Source organism: Eriocheir sinensis, chromosome 35 (genome assembly GCF_024679095.1).
Source record: "Eriocheir sinensis breed Jianghai 21 chromosome 35, ASM2467909v1, whole genome shotgun sequence".
Classification (NCBI taxonomy): Eukaryota; Metazoa; Arthropoda; class Malacostraca; order Decapoda; family Varunidae; genus Eriocheir; species Eriocheir sinensis.
The window spans coordinates 7,022,490-7,046,912 of NC_066543.1; the positions used below are offsets into that span (position 1 = coordinate 7,022,490).

General features: G+C 38.3%; 3 protein-coding genes across 8 annotated transcripts; 2 read left to right on the forward strand and 1 right to left on the reverse strand.

Annotated features, from left to right (window-relative positions):
• Nucleotides 1-491: 491 nt before the first annotated feature.
• On the forward strand, nucleotides 492-5,850 carry LOC127007333 (cytosolic Fe-S cluster assembly factor NUBP2 homolog). Of its 2 annotated transcripts, none has more exons than XM_050878155.1 (6): nucleotides 492-1,265; nucleotides 2,056-2,260; nucleotides 2,937-3,049; nucleotides 3,407-3,515; nucleotides 4,111-4,264; nucleotides 5,208-5,850. In XM_050878155.1, exons 1-6 carry the CDS (start codon nucleotides 1,250-1,252, stop codon nucleotides 5,430-5,432), a joined length of 822 nt encoding a protein of 273 aa, XP_050734112.1. In that variant the 5' UTR covers nucleotides 492-1,249; the 3' UTR covers nucleotides 5,433-5,850. The 2 variants fall into 2 exon arrangements, with proteins under 2 accessions (XP_050734112.1, XP_050734111.1); XM_050878154.1 differs by having other exon boundaries at nucleotides 497-1,265; nucleotides 2,053-2,260.
• Nucleotides 5,851-6,430: 580 nt separating this feature from the next.
• Nucleotides 6,431-13,053, reverse strand: LOC127007331 (uncharacterized). Of its 5 annotated transcripts, none has more exons than XM_050878150.1 (6): nucleotides 12,844-13,053; nucleotides 12,574-12,674; nucleotides 9,890-10,137; nucleotides 9,590-9,694; nucleotides 9,055-9,224; nucleotides 6,431-7,757 (listed from the first exon to the last, which is right to left on the reverse strand). In XM_050878150.1, the coding sequence occupies exons 3-6, from the start codon at nucleotides 10,133-10,135 to the stop codon at nucleotides 7,049-7,051; spliced, it is 1,230 nt and encodes a 409-aa protein (XP_050734107.1). In that variant the 5' UTR covers nucleotides 10,136-10,137; nucleotides 12,574-12,674; nucleotides 12,844-13,053; the 3' UTR covers nucleotides 6,431-7,048. The 5 variants fall into 5 exon arrangements, with proteins under 5 accessions (XP_050734107.1, XP_050734110.1, XP_050734108.1 ...); XM_050878153.1 differs by lacking the exon at nucleotides 12,844-13,053 and adding an exon at nucleotides 11,901-11,976 and having other exon boundaries at nucleotides 12,574-12,667; XM_050878151.1 differs by lacking the exons at nucleotides 12,574-12,674; nucleotides 12,844-13,053 and adding exons at nucleotides 10,377-10,427; nucleotides 11,908-12,224.
• Nucleotides 13,054-13,198: 145 nt separating this feature from the next.
• On the forward strand, nucleotides 13,199-20,680 carry LOC127007334 (heme oxygenase 1-like). Its single transcript, XM_050878156.1, has 5 exons — nucleotides 13,199-13,329; nucleotides 15,617-15,720; nucleotides 15,847-15,995; nucleotides 18,494-18,706; nucleotides 18,998-20,680. Exons 2-5 carry the CDS (start codon nucleotides 15,618-15,620, stop codon nucleotides 19,277-19,279), a joined length of 747 nt encoding a protein of 248 aa, XP_050734113.1. The 5' UTR covers nucleotides 13,199-13,329; nucleotide 15,617; the 3' UTR covers nucleotides 19,280-20,680.
• Nucleotides 20,681-24,423: the final 3,743 nt, after the last annotated feature.

The following is a 24,423-nucleotide window of genomic DNA, read 5'->3' on the forward strand; positions in this document are numbered from 1 at the left end:
GTAAAATCTATGAATATATAAGTAAAACTTTTATTTTTTCTTGTCATTAGACAGGTGTAGTATCAACAAAATAATCATCCATATCAGATTTAATTGTTAAGAATGGTTTCTGATATTTTCCCTTAAAGGATGTAACTTACGAAAATAACTTTTTCCGACCTCAGTTGCATATATATATATATATATATATATATATATATATATATATATATATATATATATATATATATATATATATATATATATATATATATATATATATATATATATATATATATATATATATATATATATATATATATATATATATATATATATATATATATATATATATATATTCTTTCTTTCCCTTGCTGCCTTTTCATGGATCTTGCCCGCGGATTTAGGTTTTCCGTTTTCTTAGTATATCCACGAAATGCACACAAAACGGGAGTGATTGATGAGCTGACACCATAGATTGATCTCAAATTATTAAGAGATATGATTATGTTAGAGATCAATGCATGACACGAGAAACAAAGACGTCCCCAAATTAACATCCCTTGCTACTCCCTCTAATGTCATTATATTTTCCCATGAAATGGTATGAAATGCAAATGCATGATATTGCATACAACAATCGTGCCACCAACAATCAAGGAGGCAGCTAGAGAACAAAGCAGATCGATCGCTGCTATAGGTATTTATGCTAGCGTATTTTGACAAGGCAAGCAAAAATACCGGAGAAATCAACAGAAAAGGGGGGAGGTATAGTTCCTCTAGCCCCTCCAGAAATTATGGCTCTGCATGGACCAGAGATTCAAACATTTTTTGCTACACCCCAGAATGTTGTGTCGATGATCCAGATTTATCTTGCGATCTCCAGATATTTGTAATGTTTACGAACGACTGCCTCATCATCATGACCATCCGTGGCTGCAACGGCGCTCAGCCGTAACTAATCCCTACCGTGATGACTGAACGACAAGCTCAAAACAACTGATAGCATCTACCACTGACGGGGCTCCAGAGTCCGTGGTCCCACAGTCTGACTGGCCCTCTAAAACACTCCAGAAGAGAGAGAGATCGTCTAGGTCTAGAGACCGCCGCCGCGGTTCCGTAGACTGCCAAGCCCACGAAAACACTGAAGAAGGACTTCACATAGTTACGTGAATCAAGGAAAACTAATATATACCCCACAAGAAAACTTACCTACGTCGATATCCCCCACGACTATATATTTTTTTTTATTGTGCAATTTGCGTGAACGATGGCAAATCAAGCAGGTTAGTGTGATTATGGTTAAGTTACTTTGCTGTACGGAAATGTTCACAGGCCCCTTGACATCGTGTCTGCTGAAGCCACGCTCAATCTGATCCTTTCAATGTCATCAACCAGCACTAATATAGAGTCTTAGTTATTCCAGTTAATATGCAGGAGTAGGCATGGTTTTTGAAGTGTGTTAAGGCAAATTCACTCAGTATCACAAATATTCTGCTGCATAATTACCAAGATATAATTCACCATATTAAGAAGTGATAGGCTACTATCTGGGGGTTAAGGGGGTGGAGCCCCCTGTTACAAAGTGTGGGGGGTTGAAGGGGGCAGGGTCTGCCGCAGGGATTATACTTCCAATATAATTACCCCCCAAAAAAATTATGGTTAATCTAGCTAACTACTGCTTCTAATATACCAAAAAAAATAGTGTCATAATACTAACATGCCTACTTCTGCTGCATAATATCCTTTAATTCATTAAAGGTTTGATATAATTTAGCACTATATATTAGTTACCGTACTATAGACTTCCATGGGCTTCATAATGATCTAACTTGATCCTAATGCCTGCCTCAATGTCAATGATCTACTCAAAAAAAAATTAAAGAAAAATTCTTACTCAAAGACAAAACATTATCTTCTGTGGCATAATAGTATAAATAATATCAATAGTCTAGAGATAAGCATTCTGATGAATCATCCATGCTTTAGTAAGCTGTTAATTAATCAATCAATTGGATTATAAAACTGCATACCTTTAATTTTAAAAGCTACTTTACTCTCCCTGTACTCCAGCAGAGCCTGTGCTGGCTGGTGTGGGGCACACAATATTGGTGCTATCTGGGAAAGGTGGTGTTGGAAAGAGCACAGCCACAGTTCAGCTTGCTGCCACCCTCAGGGCAAAGGGTCACTCTGTCGGGGTGCTGGACATTGACCTGTGCGGCCCCTCAATACCCCGCATGCTGGGTGCTGAGGGACGGGATGTGCTGACCACTCCTGAAGGGTGAGACATTGCTGGGTAATAATTATGAGATGGAAATGAAAGTGCTATATAACATGACTCATGCTTAACTAACCCTCAGTATCGATAATGTAAAGTAGAGAAAGTGGGTAAACATTTTAGATGGAAGGTGACTGAAAGGTTCAGTAAAAGAAAGTGTCTTGAAAGGCTTTGAGAATGTTTGAGGTAAATTGCAAGAGATCATAAAGTAAAAATAAAAAATACTGAATGTAAGAAATTACCATGTCTGTTCACCTCATGAAAGGATAAAAATGTTTCCATGATAGAAGGAAGAAGTGAGGAGATAGGAAAATCAACACTCATTAAAAGGGAAAATAGCTGTAATTAAACTGTGACATTATTAGTGGGCATCATTTTTGTTATCCCTACTATTACTGACTCCATCCATATGACTATTATGACTTATTCTATACAAAAAATAGTTGATGGAGGTCCCAGTTCACACTCAGCCTCATGTATAAATGGAGCTATGTATCTGGATTGCCTCTTGTGAGAAACAGAAATGTACACTGAATCTCCATATCTTGGAGATAAGTAACTGTTGTGAAAACTAAAAAGAAATTGTTAACATTGTATTTTTATTCCTTGTGTTATAAAAATTAATCAGAAAATGTTGTGTAGGCAATTAAGCATAATATTTCATAACATAATATTTCAGAAAATGGATTCCAGTGACCATAGATGAAGAAAAACGATTAAGTGTCATATCCATTGCTTTCTTTTTGGACTCCAAGAGTGATGCCATCATCTGGAGAGGACCAAAGAAAAATGGTGAGATATTTGTACCCTAGTGCAGAATAAATAAAAATGTGTCTTCATGTTCAAGATTTTTTAAATTTATTTCTCTGTTAAAAGAAAAAAAAGTCTTATCCAAATATTTACTTATTTATTCTTATAATTATTATATTCATACATTTTATTTTCTTCTTTTCTTTCTTTTTTTTTAGTTATTCTATTAACACCTACCAGACAGCAGTGGCTTTTTATGTCTTCACTTTTCATGTTTTCATCTATTCCTTGTTATTACAATTAAAAAAATACACTTATTTCACAAGCCAGTTTTGAGTAAGTAGTAAATTCTTTTCTCTCATGTACTGAGAAATCTTCCCCTTCCCTCACCCTGAACAGCTATGATCAAACAGTTGCTGACAAGTGTTGCTTGGAATGTCGACTACCTGATTATTGACACCCCCCCAGGCACATCCGATGAGCACATCTCACTCATGGAGAACATAAGGTAAATGTGTGTGTGTGTGTGATTATAATTCATAGTGTACAGGCTTTGAATCATATACATTGTATCCCACTTCTATATTCATATTTATCAATTTTATCCTTAAGCTCATGAATGCTCCTTGCTTGAAGCTGCTGTACAGTACTGTATTTAAGGGGCTTACATATAATACTATAAAGTCCTTAAGGGGCTTATGTATGTCAGTGTATATGAATTGTTCCTCTGATGCCTTATGAAGAAGTAATTTACTGAAAGTAACTACAACTGGTGGCATCATAAAAGTGGAATAAGGTTGCACTTCCTATTGTTTGGTATATAGTCCTATAGAGTAATTTAAAACAAATTCCTCCACCTCCAGCAAGATGTTTCTTAAGGACTTGACTCAATTCCTTAGCAGTCATTTGTGTTGTCATTACCGTCAGTTACACATACACTTGTTAGAAATTACTCCACTTGCATTTGTTACAGGTTCAAAGGCAAAACACCTGGTTTGGATCATATATTAGGTTCTTTGCTATGCAATCTTTGTTAATCTTTCAAACCATGCATTTCTTCCTTTGGGAAGAGTTAAGAAGGTTCATCTCTGTCCTTGCCACAGGGAAGCACCTGTGATGGGTGCTGTGCTGATCACTACACCTCAAATGGTCGCAGTGGATGATGTCACAAGGGAACTCACTTTCTGCAAACGAACAGGGATCAATGTCCTTGGCATTATTGAAAACATGTCAGGCTTCATCTGTCCTACTTGTTCTGTGAGTTGGTTGCAGCCCTTTTATTTATCTGCATGTTTATTACCAAATTTTGCCTGTTTCTTCATCCAGGAATTTCTTCCAGAGAGGGCATTAAAACCTAACAATTCCTTGCCAGTCTCATACACCTTTCCTTTGTCTGTATGATTATTTTAACTTTTTTTTTCTTCTTTTTAAATATAATTTATTTTTACAGACTCATGTCATTACTCTAGTAGAATCTCTTTTTTTACATGCTACTCTTTTTTACCCTCTTCTTACTATGGTGGATGATTTTTTCTTATATATACTGTATTGAAGGGGGTGGATCAGTTACATGTTAAGTCGTGTTTGCAGCAAGCAATGAGGGAGAAAAATTGAAGGTGACAAAATGTCACCTGTGCTGAGACTATGTTATATGGCCTGATTCTTACTGTGTTTACTTTTCACCTTTCTGATTAGCTTCTTTATGATTTGTGGTTCAGATTATGCACATATTTCATAAAGATCACAAGAGGAAGAGTAAAACTGATAGTCATGGAATAAATCAAACAACTTTTAATCATAAACACTTAAATATAAGTAACATATCCCTAGACTGAGATACACGGAGAACGATTTTGTCTTCACCCTTGTGAGAGTTTATAGAAAGGCAGGGGATCGAATGTATAGACAAGATATATGAAAGTTTTAAAAATATTTACTCATTTACTTGTCAGAATGCATTAAAACAGGCTACTGAATAGACTTTGAGAGTTAAAAGAAAAGGCAAATAGATATACAAGAGCTTTGGAAATATTTAGTCAGTGTTTGTCAGAATGTATTAAACTAGGCTAATGAATAATTCTTTTAGGCTGTGAGTTAACAGAAAAGGCAAATAGATATATGAAATCTTTGAAAATATTTAGTCAGTGTTTAGTTGTCAGACTTTATGTAAATAGGCTAATGAATCATTCTTTTGGGCTAGGAGTGCAGTAACATCCTGGCCAGTGGGGGCGGGCAGCAGCTTGCTGAAAAGTCTGGCATCACCTTCTTGGGGAGCATCCCTATTGACCCAACACTTTCTCGCTGCACTGAGGAGGGATTAAACTACATTGATAAATTTGCAAACTCTCCAATCAGCCAGATATATCACACTATTGTCACAAAACTGACAAGACAAACAGATGAAGAAATGGAGGTGGAAAAATAACAAGAAGTATTTTCTTTTGTAGAAGAGACCATCAGGTGATCTACTTTTTGCTTATATTTTTATGTATATTTTCATCACTCATGTTATTTGAAAATTTAGCAATCAGTCTATCACATGCCTGAATACTTTAAATCATTATGCATATAAAAAAAAAATCTTTTCTTGAGCTCCTTATCCTTATGATGTTTAAGGCATCCTTGGTGTTGTGAAGGTACTTAGAAAATTGGTCTTTTTACTTCCACTTTCAGTCACCGAGAAATAATTGTCATGAGTAGGCATCACCATTGTTTGGAGCTTTTATTGTACATGCCAAGAAGTTGTTCTGCTGAAGATGCTTTCTATAGATAATGGATTATTGTTACAAGCTCTTATATTGTGGCTATGGTATTTGAATATAAAAATATGAAATGATCTATAATCTGATCGTTTTCTTATAAATTTTCCCCCAAAGGGGTGGCCATGGCAGTCTCCAATTTTCTCTGTTTCAGCATCCCCTAGCCTTTCAACTCTCCAATACTAGTTCACTCTATTGACCCATTCACTGGTGGTTTCACCCTGACACTACCTCTCTCAATCCTGCCTTCATTCATTTTCATCACATGTCTGAACCATCTGAGAACACCATCCTTGGGGTTGTTAAATGTGATTTATCTGGATATGTCCTAAATTAATGTGCCACAATCTGCATTTGGGGAATTTTTGAAAATTCCCCAAAATGTATGAAATTTCAGCTTCCACCACTAATTTCTCCAAAAAATTATTAAACATTTATTAAACTCCCTAGCCTGTAATGATGAGAGAGAAGGGTGACAGCTGCTTTGACCTAGACTCAGTTGTGATTCTTATGTCTATAAGTCCTGTATCAAGTTGTTGGGTCGGTTGATTATGGGTACCTAGGGAAGGGAAAACTGCGGTAACCTGGATGTCACATCTGCCATATCTTCGTAGGCAATGGGTTCTTAATCACCATAGGCTCAAGGGTCAATGAAACAGATGAGCACTAATGCAATGCACAGCTGTAGTGTTTGCCCCCACCTTTATTTTAACCTATCTTTATCTCCAATGCCTTGTCCCCTCACCAGAACGTTCCTCAAAAGTGGTGACCACAGCATAAGTATCTCTAATTTTCCCAGTTCTGGCACTCCCTCTCAACACATTCAATCCCCTGCCTGCCAACTATCTTTCTCTCCAACACTCGTACACTACTGATCCACTTCCCTGATATGCTCTCTTTCTATCCTGCCCCTATACACTCTTCAAAGTCATCTCCATTCATTTTTATCACATGTCCAAACCATCTGAGGAGTACTGTTTCATCCATTCAACCACTCAACAATCCACTCATTTCACTACATAGACAAGATGATAAGCTCTGATCCACCCCAGGTTGGAGTATGCAGCAGAAGTGAATTAATAACAACAGTAATTTGCTAACAGATTATGCACTTACACAATTCATTCATGCAGTCTAATTTACACCTACAATCTAGATAATAACAATAGTTTAAAAGTATAGAAACATCATCTATTTTTTTACATGTATTCCTGTAGTACCTTTGTGTGCAACATCATAATGCTCTCCTACTTACTAAAATCTACCTCTTACACACCTAATATTAGGATCTCATGCAGATATCTCTGAATCCACTCATCATGCAATCAATCTGGTACCAGTGTGTGTCAGAGGGACTGTCTGAAAGATTAAAAGTTCCAAGCTGACTTGCTAATTGCTTACTCGGTGTAAAAGACTCCATCTTTAAGACAGAGGAATGTACTGGTGTTTCAACAATTGGAATTATATCTTCCTTGAATATTTTGACAGGAGTTTCTAAAATGGGTCTGTTATAAGCAGACTCAGAATTCCTGATCAAACTAATAGGAAACATGTTATTTTTGCCATAGTCTTTTAATGCCATGACTCCAGAATCAGATTCCTTGTACTCTTGGAAGGTGGAATGCATTGAATCTTGGTTACCAGAATAAAACTGGGGTATGCTTGGAGAGTTGAGGTACAAGGACCTTTTTATTCCAAGCTTATGCAATGTATTGCACTGTAATGTAATACCAGAACCCACAGTGGGAGTAAGGTCCATTGAGGCAGTTAATCTTGAGTGCTGAACATTTATTTCCACTACTGTTGCTCTGTGATTTTGAAAATACTCAGGGCGGGGAATCAGGCTGGTGGCAGGGCTATCATTTCCTCTTGCTGTGGTGGTTTGGGTGTCAGGCTGTGAACTGCAAGATTTCTGCATCATCACCCATATTCGCTGAACACCACAAGGGCGATTCATAACTTTTAAAAGGGCCTCATTTGTAACAAGTGTCCTGAAATGGGAGGAAAAACAAGGCTGAAGTTACTTTTGTTATGTGAAACCAGTAAACTGCCTAGAGGTAAACCAAATAAAACAATAAATGGGCAACTCTTTGTAAACTAATAAAAGAAGACTATAAGATATTCAAGGACTACAGCATACAATAAACCTATAAGGTGAATAACATAAAATTACCTCTAAAAATTCCCTTTGAAATGTGGGCTGAGAGTCACTTTGAGCTTGCAGCCACAGTAACACAGGCTTTTGGTTAAGTTTTACCTTTAACCAGCTTCTCTGGCTTTCAAAGGTAGAACTGTATATTTTGATGTGTAAGATTGTATAAGATACACCCCACTTTTTTAGGCTATCTTTGATGGAAAAAAAAAAAAAATTAACTAACAGTGAACATATGTGCAGGGGGGAGGGGGGTAGCCTAGAGTCTTGTAATTCCTTTTGGGAGGGTCTTCTGTTAAAAGATGTTGATTAATGCAGAGTAGAGTCATTACCATTGGAGTGAGTAGGACGGTTTGCTTTGGAAAGAAGAGGTGTCTTGATACTCCCCTATTGAAAGAGTTCAAGTTATAGGTAGGAGGAAATACAGACAAAAGTTTACTAGTGAAAGTGATGAAGGAATGAAGATATTGGTTAAATCTTGCATTAAGACTGGATATATAGTATGGGGATGAGCTAGAGTAGAGAGCTGTGTACAATGGGACCGTAGGAGTGGTGGAAGTATGCAGTTAACAAGTTCAGAAGAGCAGTCAGCATGATATCATTAGAAGATAGAGAGGTAACATTGCAGTGGAATTTGAGAGTCAGAAGACTGTCAGTATGAGGTGAGTTGATGAGATAAAGAGCTTTTAATGTTTGGTTAAAAGCTCATGATAAGTTTCAGATTTGGCAACCTAGCACTATGCCCTTTTGCAAGCAACAAAACTAGTTGCTTTCAGACTAAAGGTGCTGATTGTGCCATGCACTCACTTACCTACGCACCTTTCTCATGCCCTTGCAGAAACTGGAGATATATTATATTTTTTGCTTGCCATCATATAAATTATAGAACATCAGTTGTCTGATGCTGTGGTCAGTAATTTTAATTATTTGAAAAAATATTCAAGGAAACTAAAGGGGAATGGTGATTGTTTGACAGTGTTCTCCATCATCCCCAAGGAGTCTTAAACCTTAAAATGTAGAGGTTGGGATTTTATACCCAGTATTGAAGACAACACCTAATATGGGGCTTATTTTTTGTGTGGGTTACATTATGTGTAGGCAAGTCCAGTTGGAGGGAAGATGCAGCAATGCCTTACCTGAAAAGTTGTACTCCAGTCTGTTGTCCCCTGGGAAGCTGTGTACTAGACTGAGTACTGAAGCTATCAGGTAGCCTGATGAAAAATATCTCTCGGCCTGTCATCACTGAGCTTCCAAGAATTATGTTGAGCCCTTGAACAGCACCACTTTTGAGTTCATTGCATATACTCTGTAACAATACCACATTGACAGCAATGAATAAGATAATCAACCTGTGGGGACCACCAAAACACACATCAAACTGGCTAGCTGAGCTTGTGGCACTTCTGGACTGACTGGCTACATAATCAACTCAGTGTTTGCTCTCTCCAGATACATTTGTAATATCTCACTAATTAGCTTCTTATTACAGACAGATGAGAAGACAAATGTTACATGTTTGTAAATTAGAATTGTAACTGATATAATGAGTATAAAATCACATTCTATTTCTACCTTGATACATGAAAGTGATAAATCCTTCTTGACTACAGTATATATCCATATTAAGTGCCACTTAGAACTGTTGTATGCAATAAGTATATGGTCACTTACCTCTTTTATAGAATTGAAATTCTGCAGAAACTTTTCTGCTTTATTAAGCCACTGTTGTCTCTTTCTCCGTAACTTTTGTTTCAGTATCTCTTTCTTTCTGGATACCTGAAAAAGAGCAAAATGTTCTGCTACATATATTTAGAAGAGTAGGAATGTATACCTGAGGAAAAGCATACCAAATTCATGTTTAAAAAACACTGATCTGTAGGTTTTAAAACAGTTATATATTAAATTTCCTCCATGTCTCATGTCTGAACTTGTTTGCCAACAACAGCTTAGGTTTTAAATACAGATGATTACCATGTCTTGGGGTGGTGGGGTGTCAGCAGCCTCTTCCTGGTGGGCTTGGCTCTGCATCCTTACCTCACGCACCAGAGCATCAAAGGGGACAGGAATCTGACAGCGCTGATACAAAATATACTTCATCAAGTCCTCTATTATCCCCATGCATGATGAAACTGAGAGAACTGTGTCTGCTTTCACATTTATAGTAATAGGCTCCTTAGTCTTCCTCCTCCTTTGTGGCATTGCAGTTGGTGGTTCCATGTCTGGGGGAGCAAGGGCAGCTCGGTTATGATGTGTTCCAAGTTTCAGAGGCTTATTCAAACATCATAATCTGCATGTGTGACAGTAACTGGCATAACAAAATTTATAGTAGCTGAAAGGATGTACAAACGAAAGAAAACTTCATTGTGTTCCTCTTATAGTAGCAGAAGGGATGTACAAATGAAAAGAAACTTCATTGTGTTGAAGAGGTTGCTGACCATTAACCTTATTATTTTTTTACCATTTAATGTTGATGAGGTTTCAGGCCCCGCTCCACTGCTAGTGCAGCGTTCTGCAAGGGCCATCAACAATTACGATGTTAGCCTTGATAATAATCCTTGATGTACTTAATTCAAAACGTTGTATTGAGTGAGTGAGTCTTGATTGCTTTCATGAATAGCCTACTGATGTCCTTTTAATAAACTTGGCATCATCATACTCACTTGGCCGTGTTTGGGTCTGCACTAAATTATTTCCAACTCACTGAACATAAAACACACACTTTGTCTTTGAGTATAAACACCAATTAATAGCCATGATCGGTAATGTTACGAATTCTTTCAATTTCAGTCAAAAGTACTACACAACACTGGTCATTCGCTGAGTGGTAGATTTCAGGCTTCTCGTACCTTACATAATTTATGCATTTCTTCTCAGCCACGGAGCACTCCTTTGATTTATGATCGCTAGCGCATTTGAAACATTTTGGGGCTTCTCCATTGGTCTTGGCAGTACAGTTGGCCTCAAGATGGCCATATCTCTGACAATAGTAACATATATGCATGGTACCTGTCTCTCACTGTGTATATTCCCCATTCTACATAATTTCAACTTGTCATGATTCTTGTAAATCAGCTCTCTCACAGTTGGGTCACACCTCAACATGTAGTGCATTGTGCCGCCAGCTGCAGGCTTACTAAAAATCAGCTCAATCTTATGCTCAACACCCTGAATTGTGCATAAGAACTTATTGCGGTCCAAGATGGTCTCCTTTATTTTTTCCTTGGTCTCCTCTTTATGCACATTGCATATCATGATCTTTGGTTTCATCTTTCCAACACTCTTGTTACTAATTTGCTCAACAGACTCCAATTTTTGAGCAGCCTCAGCCCTTATGTTCTCATTATCAAAGCTCATGACAATATTATCTCCATTTGTGAATCTTGAATCAGTTATTTGAATGCCATTCAATACCTGGGAGACTTCATCCTTCATATCTGTTGCCTTATTTTCCTGGGTAGAAGCTTTCACAACTAGGAGATTCTTCTTCGCTTTCCTGTCTCTCTTCACCACCTCAGCCCACCTAAGATTTGCATTGTCTGCACAAACCACATCAGTAACTGATCCCAGCTCCTCTTGCACCTTCTCAGCCCTTGATTCAACTTCATCTTTAACCACAGATATTTCTTTAGATAATTCTTGCTTGAATTTATCCAATTTATCCACAATTTTGGTAGCCAGAGATGCTTTATGGAGGCATGGGGTGCAAATCCAATTAATTTTAGGTATATTATCCTGCTTAATTCCAGACAAATGAGCACACTTCACATGACACCATTTAGAACACAGACAGCATCCAATCCATTTCTCACCTGTGAAATCCTCACAATCGTAACACAAATCCCTCATGCCCTTGGCCCTGTCAGCCATGTCGACAAAGCACTTTGCACGTGGAGCAAGACACAACACATCCGATCACGACCACTCACTCACTCCCACAGTAGAGGAAGCAGCTTAAGGGCAAAAAACAAAAAAAGCCTCCAACCATTTACCATTGATGAGGTTTCAGGCCCTGCTCCTGTATGTTGCTTCTGTCCACCACAGCATGAACTGGGTGAATTCTGAATAAATACCCATTATTGTAGCGGGTTTTCCCTATAAGGATTAGAAGAACTTTTAATATCTTTCGCGGAAATAAAGGGTTTGAATGCCTACCTAGAGACAAGTAGACAAATAGATACATAAACTCTCAACTTTGTGAAGACGTTGGCTCCAGTGCTGATTGATTGTTTATTGTTGGAGGTATACAACAAAGGAGAAAGGAGGAACCTGCCATTTCAACTCCCAGGCAGTACATAATGTGATTGTGCAACTGCACCCAGAAACTACAATCTAGGAGTAAATGTGGGATACTTACACAACTAGTGAGACATATATGTAGGTAGCACCTTGAAAATAAAAATAAAAAAGGTACAAAGGTAGGGGCCAGGCACAAGGGGCTGCAACCACAAGCTACAATCTAAGAGCAAATATGAGATAAATAGAAGATGTCTTATAGTCGGTATAATTTCTTTTTATAGTCACCAGTGCATCGCTTGGCTGCCTATTTAGCTACAACATGAAAGCCTAATACTTCAAGATGCTTCAGTGTAGTTTGATGTTAGTAAATTAGCTAATGGTTGCCGACAAGTGGTGTCTGGGAGGTAAAAATTCCTCACCTCCTTGAAGTTCAGCCGCTGAAAATGTCGAAGTTTTCCAATTTTCAACGGGTCCTGTTTTGTCCTTTTTCTTTCCTCTCCTCCTCCTCCACTTCGTTTGTCTTATGATGAATCAAATAAATACAAGAAACGGATAGAGAAAGTGTAAATCTAAATCTATCAGCAAAATAGAAACAATATCAGTCAGTCAAAACTCTTTTTCAGTACGTACGAGAGAGCCATCTATTTTTTGTCAGTCTCTATTTCTAGCTTAGTGTTATTTTTCATTACCAAATTTTCAATAAAAGTCATCGGGAAATAAAAGTTGGCATCGTTTCTTCTTCTTCTTCTTCTTAACCTGTTCCGCTTTGTATAACGCTTCTTAGGGCCTTCTTCTCAACACTTCTATACTTCACACCATGCACTTAGTTACTTCACAGTGCACACTTATACACTTCACCCTGAACTGAGGTGTTTTTTCTGGTCTTTTCTTCCCCTGACTTTGCTTTTATATGTCCTTTTGTTAGTTTCCACTATTACACTTTTCTTTTCACTCCACTTTCATCGTTCAGTTCTCTTTTCCCAACAACACGCCAAGAAAATTTTTGTGAAAGGTATTAACTTCACTGCTTCCTCCTTAAAGTCATATATAGTCCTACATTGACTAAAAAAAAAGTGCCGTTGCAAAGTCAATGCTCGGCAGATGTAAACAAACAAAGGGACGACCCGCAGCAGAGCAAACTCATCCTCTCGACCTCAACCTTGAAGCATTAACAGGTAGTTTAGTAGTATTGACAGTAATAATAGTATGCACCTTCACAGAATTAAGAATACTATTGAAGCTCATGGACTATTGGCAGAAAGGCGCGTATTTCCCAAAATATAAGACAATTCTTTATGGGAGATGACGGTGCGTACTAGTGTTACGTAATATATGTGTTGTGCGGCGACGGCCTGATGAGCGAGCCTCCCATAACCCACTAAGCCAGTGGGGTACCTCTTTGGCCGACTCGATAAGGAGTGGCTCTCCCGTCACGCTGGTCGCGGGTTCAATCCCTGGCAGCCGGCGAATACCCTGATCTTGATTAATTTCTCGTGTTATTTCGATACACGCAGAGGCCGTGTTGAGAAATAGGAAGGATAGAAAATAAGCTCGTCGGGGCATTACATATGTATGTCTTTGTCCTTTAAAAACCAGCACATATATTGCAGATGAATATTTTAGGGTTATTATGAAAAGCATCTCTGCAGAATTACACAACTCAGGTGGTTTACAAATTTTTTTAATGATGGATTTTAATGTGCGAATCATCACCTTGGTCTTTTTTTTTTTTTTTTTTTTTTTTTTTTTTGGTAGTTCGTTGGGGATATACCCCAATGGAGGAAGGCGGAGCATGCCGCGCAACCACCCAGACAGCTGGTAGAGAGATACCCAATTCTTACAAGGAGGAGGCCCAACAACGGGGCTGAGGGTGTCGGAAAGAGCCCACCTTTCCACCCCCATGGTAACTGATAGGTCTTGAACCCATACGCACCAGCAGGCACCCTGCCGAAGCGGAAGGCTGAGACGCTACCACGGGACCACGGGAGTCCCCCCATACCTCAGTCATCAGTTCCATCGCAAATTGCTAGTTTCTGAGATTTGAATAGCTTATTTAGCTGTGATTAGGGTGTTATTTAGCTAGATAATTCTAATCTGGCTTATAGTGTAGATTTTGTCATTCTGAATTTAATTTGATTTATTTCTGCTTGCCACACTATGGCAGCTGGCCACAGGTCAGGTTTAGTTAGATTTAGTTGTTAAGTCAGGCAAGGTTAGATGTAAATTGTTTAGATTAGTTGATTTTTAACTGTTTACAATAAGTCTGTGATAGGTGTCTAGAACTCGAGGGACGAACAAGTCAACATGGAGGATTTTGAGTTTTCGACTGTTTCCGCTCGATGGAAGCATCATGCAACCCTCTGTGAACGTGAAAATGGGAAATCGGTCTTTATGGCCCAGTAGAAGGGTGGTGAGGTGGCGTGTTTTTGCCTGTCTGCAGATTGTATGTAGTCGGTTGTATAAGGGCTCTAAGGGCGAAAAGCACTAGTAAACTTCTTTAAACACATAAATATGGAAATTTTGTTTTGAAATTTAAGCTGGCTGTTAGTTACATCATGTTCTCTTAATTTTCCGTTTGAATTAAATCAGATAATAAACATGCATTAATAAAAAACACCCATATGTGTTTGTGTTTTTTTATAATTAACACAATTTCACACAAACACTGATTCCATCAAATTTGTCTAGCTGAAAACTCTCAGTGTGTTTTTCATTTTGTTTTTGCTATGCTTGACTTTGAAGGCCTTTAGCTCAAAACAACGTAATTGGCTTGTTCACCCCTTGAGCACTAGACGTCTCATATGCTTCACATCATGCCGTTTTGTTATTGTCATGCAGTCGAGACAGTGGCTCAACTCTGGTGCCAGCAGAGTCCACCATCATCGTTGTCTTGTGAGGGGAGAACTTGAGTGCTGATTTTTCTTCATTTCTGTATATTGTGCAAATGAGTCTTATTTTAGTTGTTTTAATTTGTTTACTATTAATTTGTGTTATTTGTTTCATGGAAATCACAAATTTTTGGATATGAGGATGTGGGAGGAGGAGACAAAAGAAATAGTGATTTGCCCCAGGAATGGTCAACAGATGTAATCAAAATGCATCAAAGCTTACTAGAAAAAAATTCTATAAAGTTAGAGGACACCGTTTGCAGGAAATTTACTGTGATAGGTTTCTAAATGACCTACATATTTGTAATACTATCTTTTAAATCATTGAGAAATTTTCATTTTTCACATGATAAATGTATATTCACACATATTCACCATAACATTTTCAACAATAAGTCGTCATTCTTGGATGGTCATATTCATCTGACTAAAACTGGTCAAAAGATAAGAATGAAAGTATTGTATCTTTTTGAGAGGGAGAAATATTTGCATACCGTCAGTGTCACCTAGCATCTGAAGATACATACTTAGATGTGAAGTTATTTCCATGACTGATAACAATTTTTATTTCCAGAATGGATTGCAAAGAAGAAATTCTTTTCACCAAAAGAATGCGAAATGCTACCAGGGAAATTCACGGTGTCAGTGATGCACTGATTAATGCTAAAATTGGTTTTGGTAAGTGATGCTAATTTCCTCCTCTCTAGTATATATCTATGGTATGAATGAAATCTTCATTTGTGTAATACAAGAAGAGGGAGATGTATATAAATGTATTAACCGTATTCATTTACCTGCCATCAGCCATGACAGCTGATAGTGTGTGGGCAGAAGGTCTCCTAGTCTTCTATGAGGTGTTCCAGTTCCTGGAGGGAGCCCTGGATCGCTATTCTCACACACTAGTCGGGGAAATGGACATTGCTGGCATTAGGAGAAAAGAAGCTTTTGAGAAAGTATGACATTTTTTATTGTGTTGAATTCTTTTGACACGTCTACATTGTATGATCATTTTTTGTTGCTAAAATTTTATTATGATACATTCAGCATATTTTTATGTTGAAAATTCTTCCATTATACAGTCAAACCTCGGTTTACAATTGCCATAGTTTACGAGCGTTTTGATTTGCAAGCAAAAAAATCTCTCAAAAAATGCCTAGGTTCACGAGCAGTGAATTTAAACGAACATCCTGTTTGTTCCTTCCTTTTTTTTTTTTTTTTTTTTTTTTTTTTTTTTTTTTTGTCGTCATCCCCCGGACACAGGCTATATGGAGGCTGTCAGGGTCAAGCGCGTATGTCACTCTGAGGAGGGATCGCAAACCCTTGCTGGGTGACGGCTCATGAAGGGGAGGGGAGGATGCCGATAGACCAACTCTATCGACTTACGCTTAGTCGACCAAGTCAGTCTTTCGACGAGAACTGGCGTGTCTCTTTGTACAAGTCGAAGACGTGAGCGTGGATTCCCTTTTTTCGCTGCAAGATGAGAGTGCTCTAAGTAGAAAACAGTGGGAATAGAGTCTCAATTGGGGCTGACACCTTGATCTAAAAAAATAAGGAAAGCAACATCCCCTTTCCAATACAGAACAAATCCATATTTTAAGGAACGGATGGCAAACATAAAATTTCTCTAGCCTGCTGTGACTGACAGCCGCTGCCCGCTGCTGGCTTGAGGAAGAAGGGAGAGATGTTATGATGCGTATTTTACATGTATTTCAGGACAACCCTTAACAAACATAACTTTATGGAGTGATTTTGTGGTTCACCGAAAAATGCGCTCACTACAGTTTTAAAATACGTACTGAATTTTATCTGCTTAACCATTCAGACAGCCAAATACAGAACAAATAGTATTCAGTATTTCAAGGAAAAGGCGGCAAGTTTGCAACCCGTAGAAATAGCATCTGTGCGCTCGCGTCATATTTTCAGGACTACAGTGTGTTTTCAGCACTACAGTGTGCGTTCTTTGTGCTTTAACAATGTCCCCCAGAAAGTTGGTTAAAAGGGATGATGCAGCAAAGAAGAAAACAGGAACGGCAGATATTATGCTCGCACTAGGAACGGGGGGGCGAGCCTCGGCAGCTTGTATGCCCTCCTGGCCGTGACTGACTCCCGTTCACCCTCCATCTCAGACGATATGATGGATTAGCTTCACGTTGGTGGTCAAATGTAGTTCCGGAGCCTTGAGAATGGGGAAACTGCTGCTGCTAATACCCGGTGCGAAGCCTACACCTCGAGCATAATTAGTGGTTGCAGGAGTCTCTGTAACAACCATAACACATTGATTTGTGTTTCATATTATTTATCATTGCTATTTCTTAGTAAAAGTACTTTAACACGTCCACTGCGACTGGCACAGATTTGGCTTTCACTGGTAGCCTGGTGACATATACTCCCAGGTCATTCTCTGCCTCTTTGGTGGATAGTTGAGTGTTTCCCATGTGGTATTGGTATGTTGGATATCCCCTCCCAAGGTGCATGACTTTACATTTTTCTTCATTGAATTGTAGCAGCCACTTTTTGTTCCATTCCTGTAGCTTGGTGAGGTCTTCTTGTAGGAAATCTGCAGTCAAGGGGTTAATTCTGTATAAAATAACATATAAAATGATATTTATATGAATATTTCTTTTGAGATATGGGACGCATTAATGGAATTTACATTAATTTCAATGGCGAAGTTCGTTTTGGTTTACGAGTGTTTTGGTGTGCGAGCAAGATTCTGAAACGAATTAACCGAGGTATGACTGTATATAAAATATTTAATGAAATTCTGCAATTTATGTACGTAAATCCATATATAAATATTTTATGTTCATATGACTGGGAAGTTTTATATATTCATAACATTTTCTAAGTTCACAGTAGTTACATTTAATACCACTAGACATCAAAATACAACTTTTTCCAGAAAGATAAGTAAACACAACTTTTTTCTGTCTGTTTGTAGCTTGTTTTTTCATGACCAATTAGGATTCAGAACATGAATTTGTGATCTTAGCATCAGGCAGTAACTTATGCTAATGTTTAAGTTAGACTGATAAACTTTGCCTACTTTATTAACAATGTAAGTATTAGGTCTCTAAGATGACGAATGAAATCATTATGCAAAAAGTTGATTCTTCCTGACCTGCGTACGAATAATAAACATGCATTCTCTGTACAGGTTCTATAATTTTTATTTAAGTCTTAAGTCATCAGTGGTGTATGTCATAATCATTGCTCATAGTCATTATACTGTAGCATAACATCAGTACTGTGCTATGCTGTGCTAGCAGCTACAAGATTTTTTTATTTTTTTTTAAGAAAAATATTCATGAATACTTTCATGAAGTGTCTGTATTTGCATTCATATTCTTAGAAATTCATTATCATATTTGAATACTTGACTCTTATCTTCACCTCAACCCTGCCACTCATTTTTATTACAGATTTTATAGGTCATAAAATTATTTTGCAGGACCTGACTTACTATTTAGGACCAGACTGGAAGAAAGGATATGCCCCAAGAGAAAGTGTATGCCAGTACTTGAAGCACCTGAAGAAGTTGGAAGCAGAAAATCCTTACCTCCTCTTGGCTTATGTTTATCACTTGTACATGGGGCTTCTTTCAGGGGGACAAATATTACGTCGCAAGAGAGCTCTTCTTCAAAAACTAAAATTCTCTAGAAAGGTAAAGTTCTAATTGCAGGTCATTATTTTGAATATATATCTATATATATATATATATATATATATATATATATAAATATATATATATATATATATATATATATCTATATATATATATTTATATATATATATATTTATTTGTATTTATATTTATTCATTCATTTAAGTAGTTAGTTATATTTTATGTTATTTTTTCTGAATATTAATATTACCACCTTTTTTGTAAACCTATCCTAGAAGTAAACTATTTTTTCAATTTGGAAAAATATATAAAATATATATAAATTTGCAGGAATCACTGGAGGGTCTAGCCGTAGTCGAAGTTGAAGGTTCTGTTGCCAAGATAAAGAAAGAGATGACAGATGCCATGAATCAGATTGCTGAAGCAGTTGATGAGGAGGTGCGACAAAGACTCTTAGAAGAAAGCAAAATGGTTTTCGTGCTCAATAACAACATGGTAAACTCTATTGAGGGTGCTGGTGCTGTGGTGACCTTCAAAGTTATCAAATTTGGAATCTGTGGTGCTTTAGTAATCATGCTTTTCACCTACATTAGAAAGCTTTGGACAGGCTAAGTCTATAAAAAAAATGTGATCCTTTCATAGTTATTTTATCTGGCATTGTTTTAGGAGTTTCATTAATGTTGGCATGAGTTGGTCAGTTCCTCCACTTACAATATCAGTGTTATTGAAACTGTTAAAGATTTCACTCCATATTTTTACATATTACATATTTTATATTCATATAGAACCCATTCAGACTTTATATGCAATTGCAGATTTATGAAACTAGTGTAGAATATGTATGGACTCTGGCTGTGTGTGGTAACTTATATCTGAGTAATAAGTGTGCCAACTTTTCAGGATGATCTGAATTTTATATTAAACTAATCATTTTTTTTTCTTTTGTTTTTATAACAAGACTGAATCATGTACTTGACTGTGGTTCATGCACATCTATGTTGGTCCTTCCAGCATTGCTATTCATGTGTTCTGAGCCCCAAACTACATCAGTCATGTGGATACAAGCCAAAGCGAATATTGGTGTTGATTCCTTAGATGGATCAATTGAACTCAGCCAAGGCTGAAACAGGACTAGTACAGCTAACTGGTATGATATGGAAGTGAAATCACCATGGAAATTGGGGAAGGTGGAAGCAGTATGGGTAAAGGAAGATGTAGGACCTAATGCTAGTTACACTTTCCTCCTGTATCAGGCAGCAATCCCCCTACTTACTGACTGCCACTAATCCCTGTATCCTCAAGGTGGCTGTTTCAAAACACTTTTGTATAAATTTCATACAAACCCATCAAATGCTTTATGATGGCTTCCAAATGATACTGCACCTACTTCCCAGTAAACATATCTTCAAGTTTGGAGGTGTTTATTCAACAGTTTATTTAAACAATGATACAAAGTTTCACATTATATTAATCATGTATGCATATTAGAGAAGTTATTTCATTTAACAATAATCAAAGTAGGCTGATTGTAATAACTCCACAGACAAATCAAACAAAAGTTTTGTGGTTTATTTTATTTGGTGCAATTTTCTTTGGGAAAGAAGGCAGCACAAGGACACAAAATGTACAGGCAATAAAAAGACCACAGTGGTGCTGCTCCTGCAAAGTGTTCAGAATAGTTCAAAATACAGAGGCCAAAATCATTTGGAGAGGTGTCTTGATACTCCCCTCTTGAAAGTGTTTAAGACAAGCAGGAAGAAATAAAAATACAGGAAGGCTGTTCCTTAGTTTACCAGCAAAAGGGATGAAAGAATGAAGATAATGGTTAACTCTTACATAAGGGATTTGGATAGTATAGGAATTAACAAGTAGAGTATTTAAGTGTTGTATGATTGTAAAAAAAATCTTAGTAAATATTCTTGCCTTCCCATTATTTTCAAACTGAATTCTGTCCTGACTGACATTGTAAATATGTACAGTGAATTTCTGTAATGAATTAACTTCAGAACTCCTGTTGTTTTCTGTAGTCCCTCAGTATTTAAAACTGAATATTCATTACAATTTCATTTACCAGTCCTTGGGGTAGGACTCTTCAGACTACTTGTGAGACCTCCATGTTGTAAATCCTCTTGTAATACATCTTTTAGTGCAAGGTGACAAGTCATATTAATCATATATGTGACCACTCAACCAATAAGGGTTTCAGTTAGAGAGAGGATCGAGTGCATAAATGACCCTGTAAACTGACCCAAATATGCGCAGGTGAACTGTTGTAGGTGTATTAGACTTTAATGTGAACCATTGCTAGGATTGTGCATGGGAGGGGGGATTTTGCCGGGACTACGGAGGAGGGGGGGGAGGGTCTGCCAATCGCTAATAAGGACAAATGCAATCTTTCTCTAAATTTCAAATAGGAATGTCCATGGTAGGGGCCAACTTTTCTCTTGGGAAAGCTTCGGGTCCTACTGCAGTCATGTAGCTACACCACCACGATAAAACACACACACATGGTGGAGTTGCCAGACACTCAAGGTTTACAATAGATGGCATTATCAGGGATTATTATACGTATTAATTTCTCCACTACCCCACCTCTGTTTCTCACAATACTCAACACCAAGCTTTCAGTATCGACAATGTTAAAAGATGGCGTTGGGAGTATTATTATGTCTTCAGTGTCAAGTATCGATACGTCCCGCGCCATTACGGGTCGAGTTCAACAGTTGACAGCGGGATCTTTAAAGGAATAACACGTGCACAAGACGCTCTGCTCAGTGCCATTAGTTAAGAACCTATTTCTCTGTCTACTGTGCTGAATAGGAAGCGCTTCGATGCCGTGCAGTGGCGCTATTTGAACAATGTTACGGTGAACGGGAGACTCGTGGGGAGGTGATGGTGGGTGCCCGCTGGCCAAGTTATCAGGGAGGACCACATTTCTTCTGTTGTTTCCCGGGAGACTTAAAGGTTAGTAGAAAAGGTATATGATAACAGGAAAGTAGTTAGTTGAGTAGGAAACGAGATACCGGCGCGTTTATAATACCGATCTGGGCCTGGCACAACCTCGGCCTGGCCATGGACTCTTATCACGACGGTTGATGGTAAACAAACACTTTTTTTTTTTATAGTATAGTCCTTTATACATGTGTGTAGGCTCAGTTTCTCGTAAGATTTAGAGGAATTAACGATTGGTCTTGACTTTCTTTGGAAATGATCGAGTAGGTTTTATTTATGACAGTTTTAGAGCTGCCAAACCCAGCCAAACAATTAATGGCGCCAGTTATGCTCGGCTCATGCTGCCCCCCAGAACTCATTCTTGATTCACTGGACGATTTCTTCTAGAGTCCGGGTTGATGACAGCAGGCCACTCGGCGGCGACTGAAGAATCCCAGGTGGTAGCGTGGGGATTCGAACCGACGTTGTCCATGGCGTGGTGAATGGGAGCCCAGCGCTAACCACTCAGCCACCGCCTACCCAGTGCGTGTTGTTTTGCGTAGACTGCGTGTTGTTTTGCGTAGACTCAGCCTCTCATACAGCTTATCTTGTGGGTCCCACAAGTATCTATGCTGCCTCACTTCTTCTAGTAATGCCACCTCGGCCTCCCGGCTTCAAATCTTGTTGTCTGTATGTCATTTCTTGTTTTATTGGCACCGACATGTCGTACCCAGCCGCCAGTCGGCAATACAAGACGGACATGCTCAGCTGCAGAGAACTTGCCGGCTCCCAGACCCAGACCAAAAATGCTGCCGAGCCCGTATTGCCAGCCGCGAATTGCCAGGTGTAAAGCCGCCTTTAGGCTGGCCCGCCTGTGTGTGTGTGTTAGCCTTTTGTTTGTGTTGTGTGAGTCGATCCGTTCGCCGTGTTTGGCGGTGTGTACGTTTGTATTTCACCAAGGCCTGATCACGAGTTGGACTCGAAATCGCCACCAAGTACCCTCCCGATTAGAGCAAGGCTCAATAGTCGATCTCTGGGTACTGCCAGGACCTCACACACCATACACCCCATACCCCTTGATCAAGGGGGAACACTAACCACTCCTAGTCGGCAGAAAAAAATCTGCTCGAACTTCTGCCTACCACGCCGCGAAGCCTGGCAGCGCAGCGCTATCGTAGCGCGCGCGCGCGTGTGTGTCTGTGTGTGTGTGTGTGTGTGTGATTGATTGATTGATAGTTTATTGTTGCAAGTAAACAACAAAGGAGAAGGGAGGAGCATGTCATCCCAACCCCCAGGCAGTACAGAGTATGATTATACAATTAAGGATACATGTAGAAGAAGCACCAGGAAACTAAAAAGACACAGTGTAGGGGACAGTCACCATAGTGAAACTCACCGAATGGATGAAGGCAAAGTCTCCTTGGATGAAGGGCAGGGTGTGTGGGCGGCTACATTTAAAGCAACGTTCCTCAGCTGGTCCGCCAGCCACACCCACCCACATGCGGTATATATAGCTGACCCCTTCCCCTTTGCATATTTTTATTGGCCACAGGTACGTTATCGTGCATGGTAACAACTCAGTAAATGAGCACGCACCATTAGTGTTGGGAAATAAGTTCAAAGTGTAGTAACTTTTTCGTCACTCGAAAAAAAAGAAAGAAAAACAGCGAGAACATTTTTTCTTTGAAAGAAGGAGCAATAAGTGGGCCGAGGTAAGGCCTCGAGTCTCGGAAAGGCTTGGCTGAGGCGGGGGAGTTTCCGTCCTGTTTACTCGAACCTTCCCTTTCCTCTACCGCTATTTTGAGGGCGCAGACAGGTAGGCTCTCAAAATATCACCTCCCAGAGTCCAGTCCCGTGGAGTTACTCTAAAACTTACTATCATATGAACGACATAATAGAAACTGAACGAAAAACAGAGAGGGGACATTTGTTGCTGTGAATATTTTTTTGCTTGTTTATTTGTTTTAATCTTACTCCATATTTTAAAGACGAAAATATTCATAAATTTGTATGTAATGTATTATACAGAGAAGTAAATAATTTTTGAATAAGAAGGACAGAAGAGGACAGATTCAGCCTGTCCTAACTGAAGCCTAACACATAAGTAGGCCTTATGCTTTTCCATATTTTTTTTCTTGGTCATCCTGTCTCCCCATTATCCCACAGAAAACACCAAATTACCCCACTTTGGACAATTTACCCCAGGTTGGGAACCCCTGTTTTAACTCGATATGTGTATATAACTATACCTAACTATAACTATAACTGTGTGTGTGTGTATATATATATATATATATATATATATATATATATATATATATATATATATATATATATATATATATATATATATATACAACCAATTAAAAAAAGCCCAGAGCTTCAAGTAGTAGACTACTTAGGAAGCGTTACAGTTAAACTGCTCCATAGACAGATGTGCCAGCACGAATTAATCAAGCTTCAGCTGCCTTTGGCCACTGAGATCCAAAATTAGAACTGCCACAAAAATTTCAGTGTACCACACTATATATAGCTCAATCTTAATTATATGACTGAAACATGGATACCATATAGGCCCCACATATGCTTAATATATATATATATATATATATATATATATATATATATATATATATAGATATAGATATAGATATAGATAGATAGATATATATATATATTTATTTATTTATTTATTTATTTATTTATTTATTTATTTTTTATACACCAACCTCGAGGATCATCTATATATGATGCCACCTACGTTGGCTCGGCCATGTCGCCGGACTCCCACCTAACCTGAATACCGAATCACAAGACAGCTCATG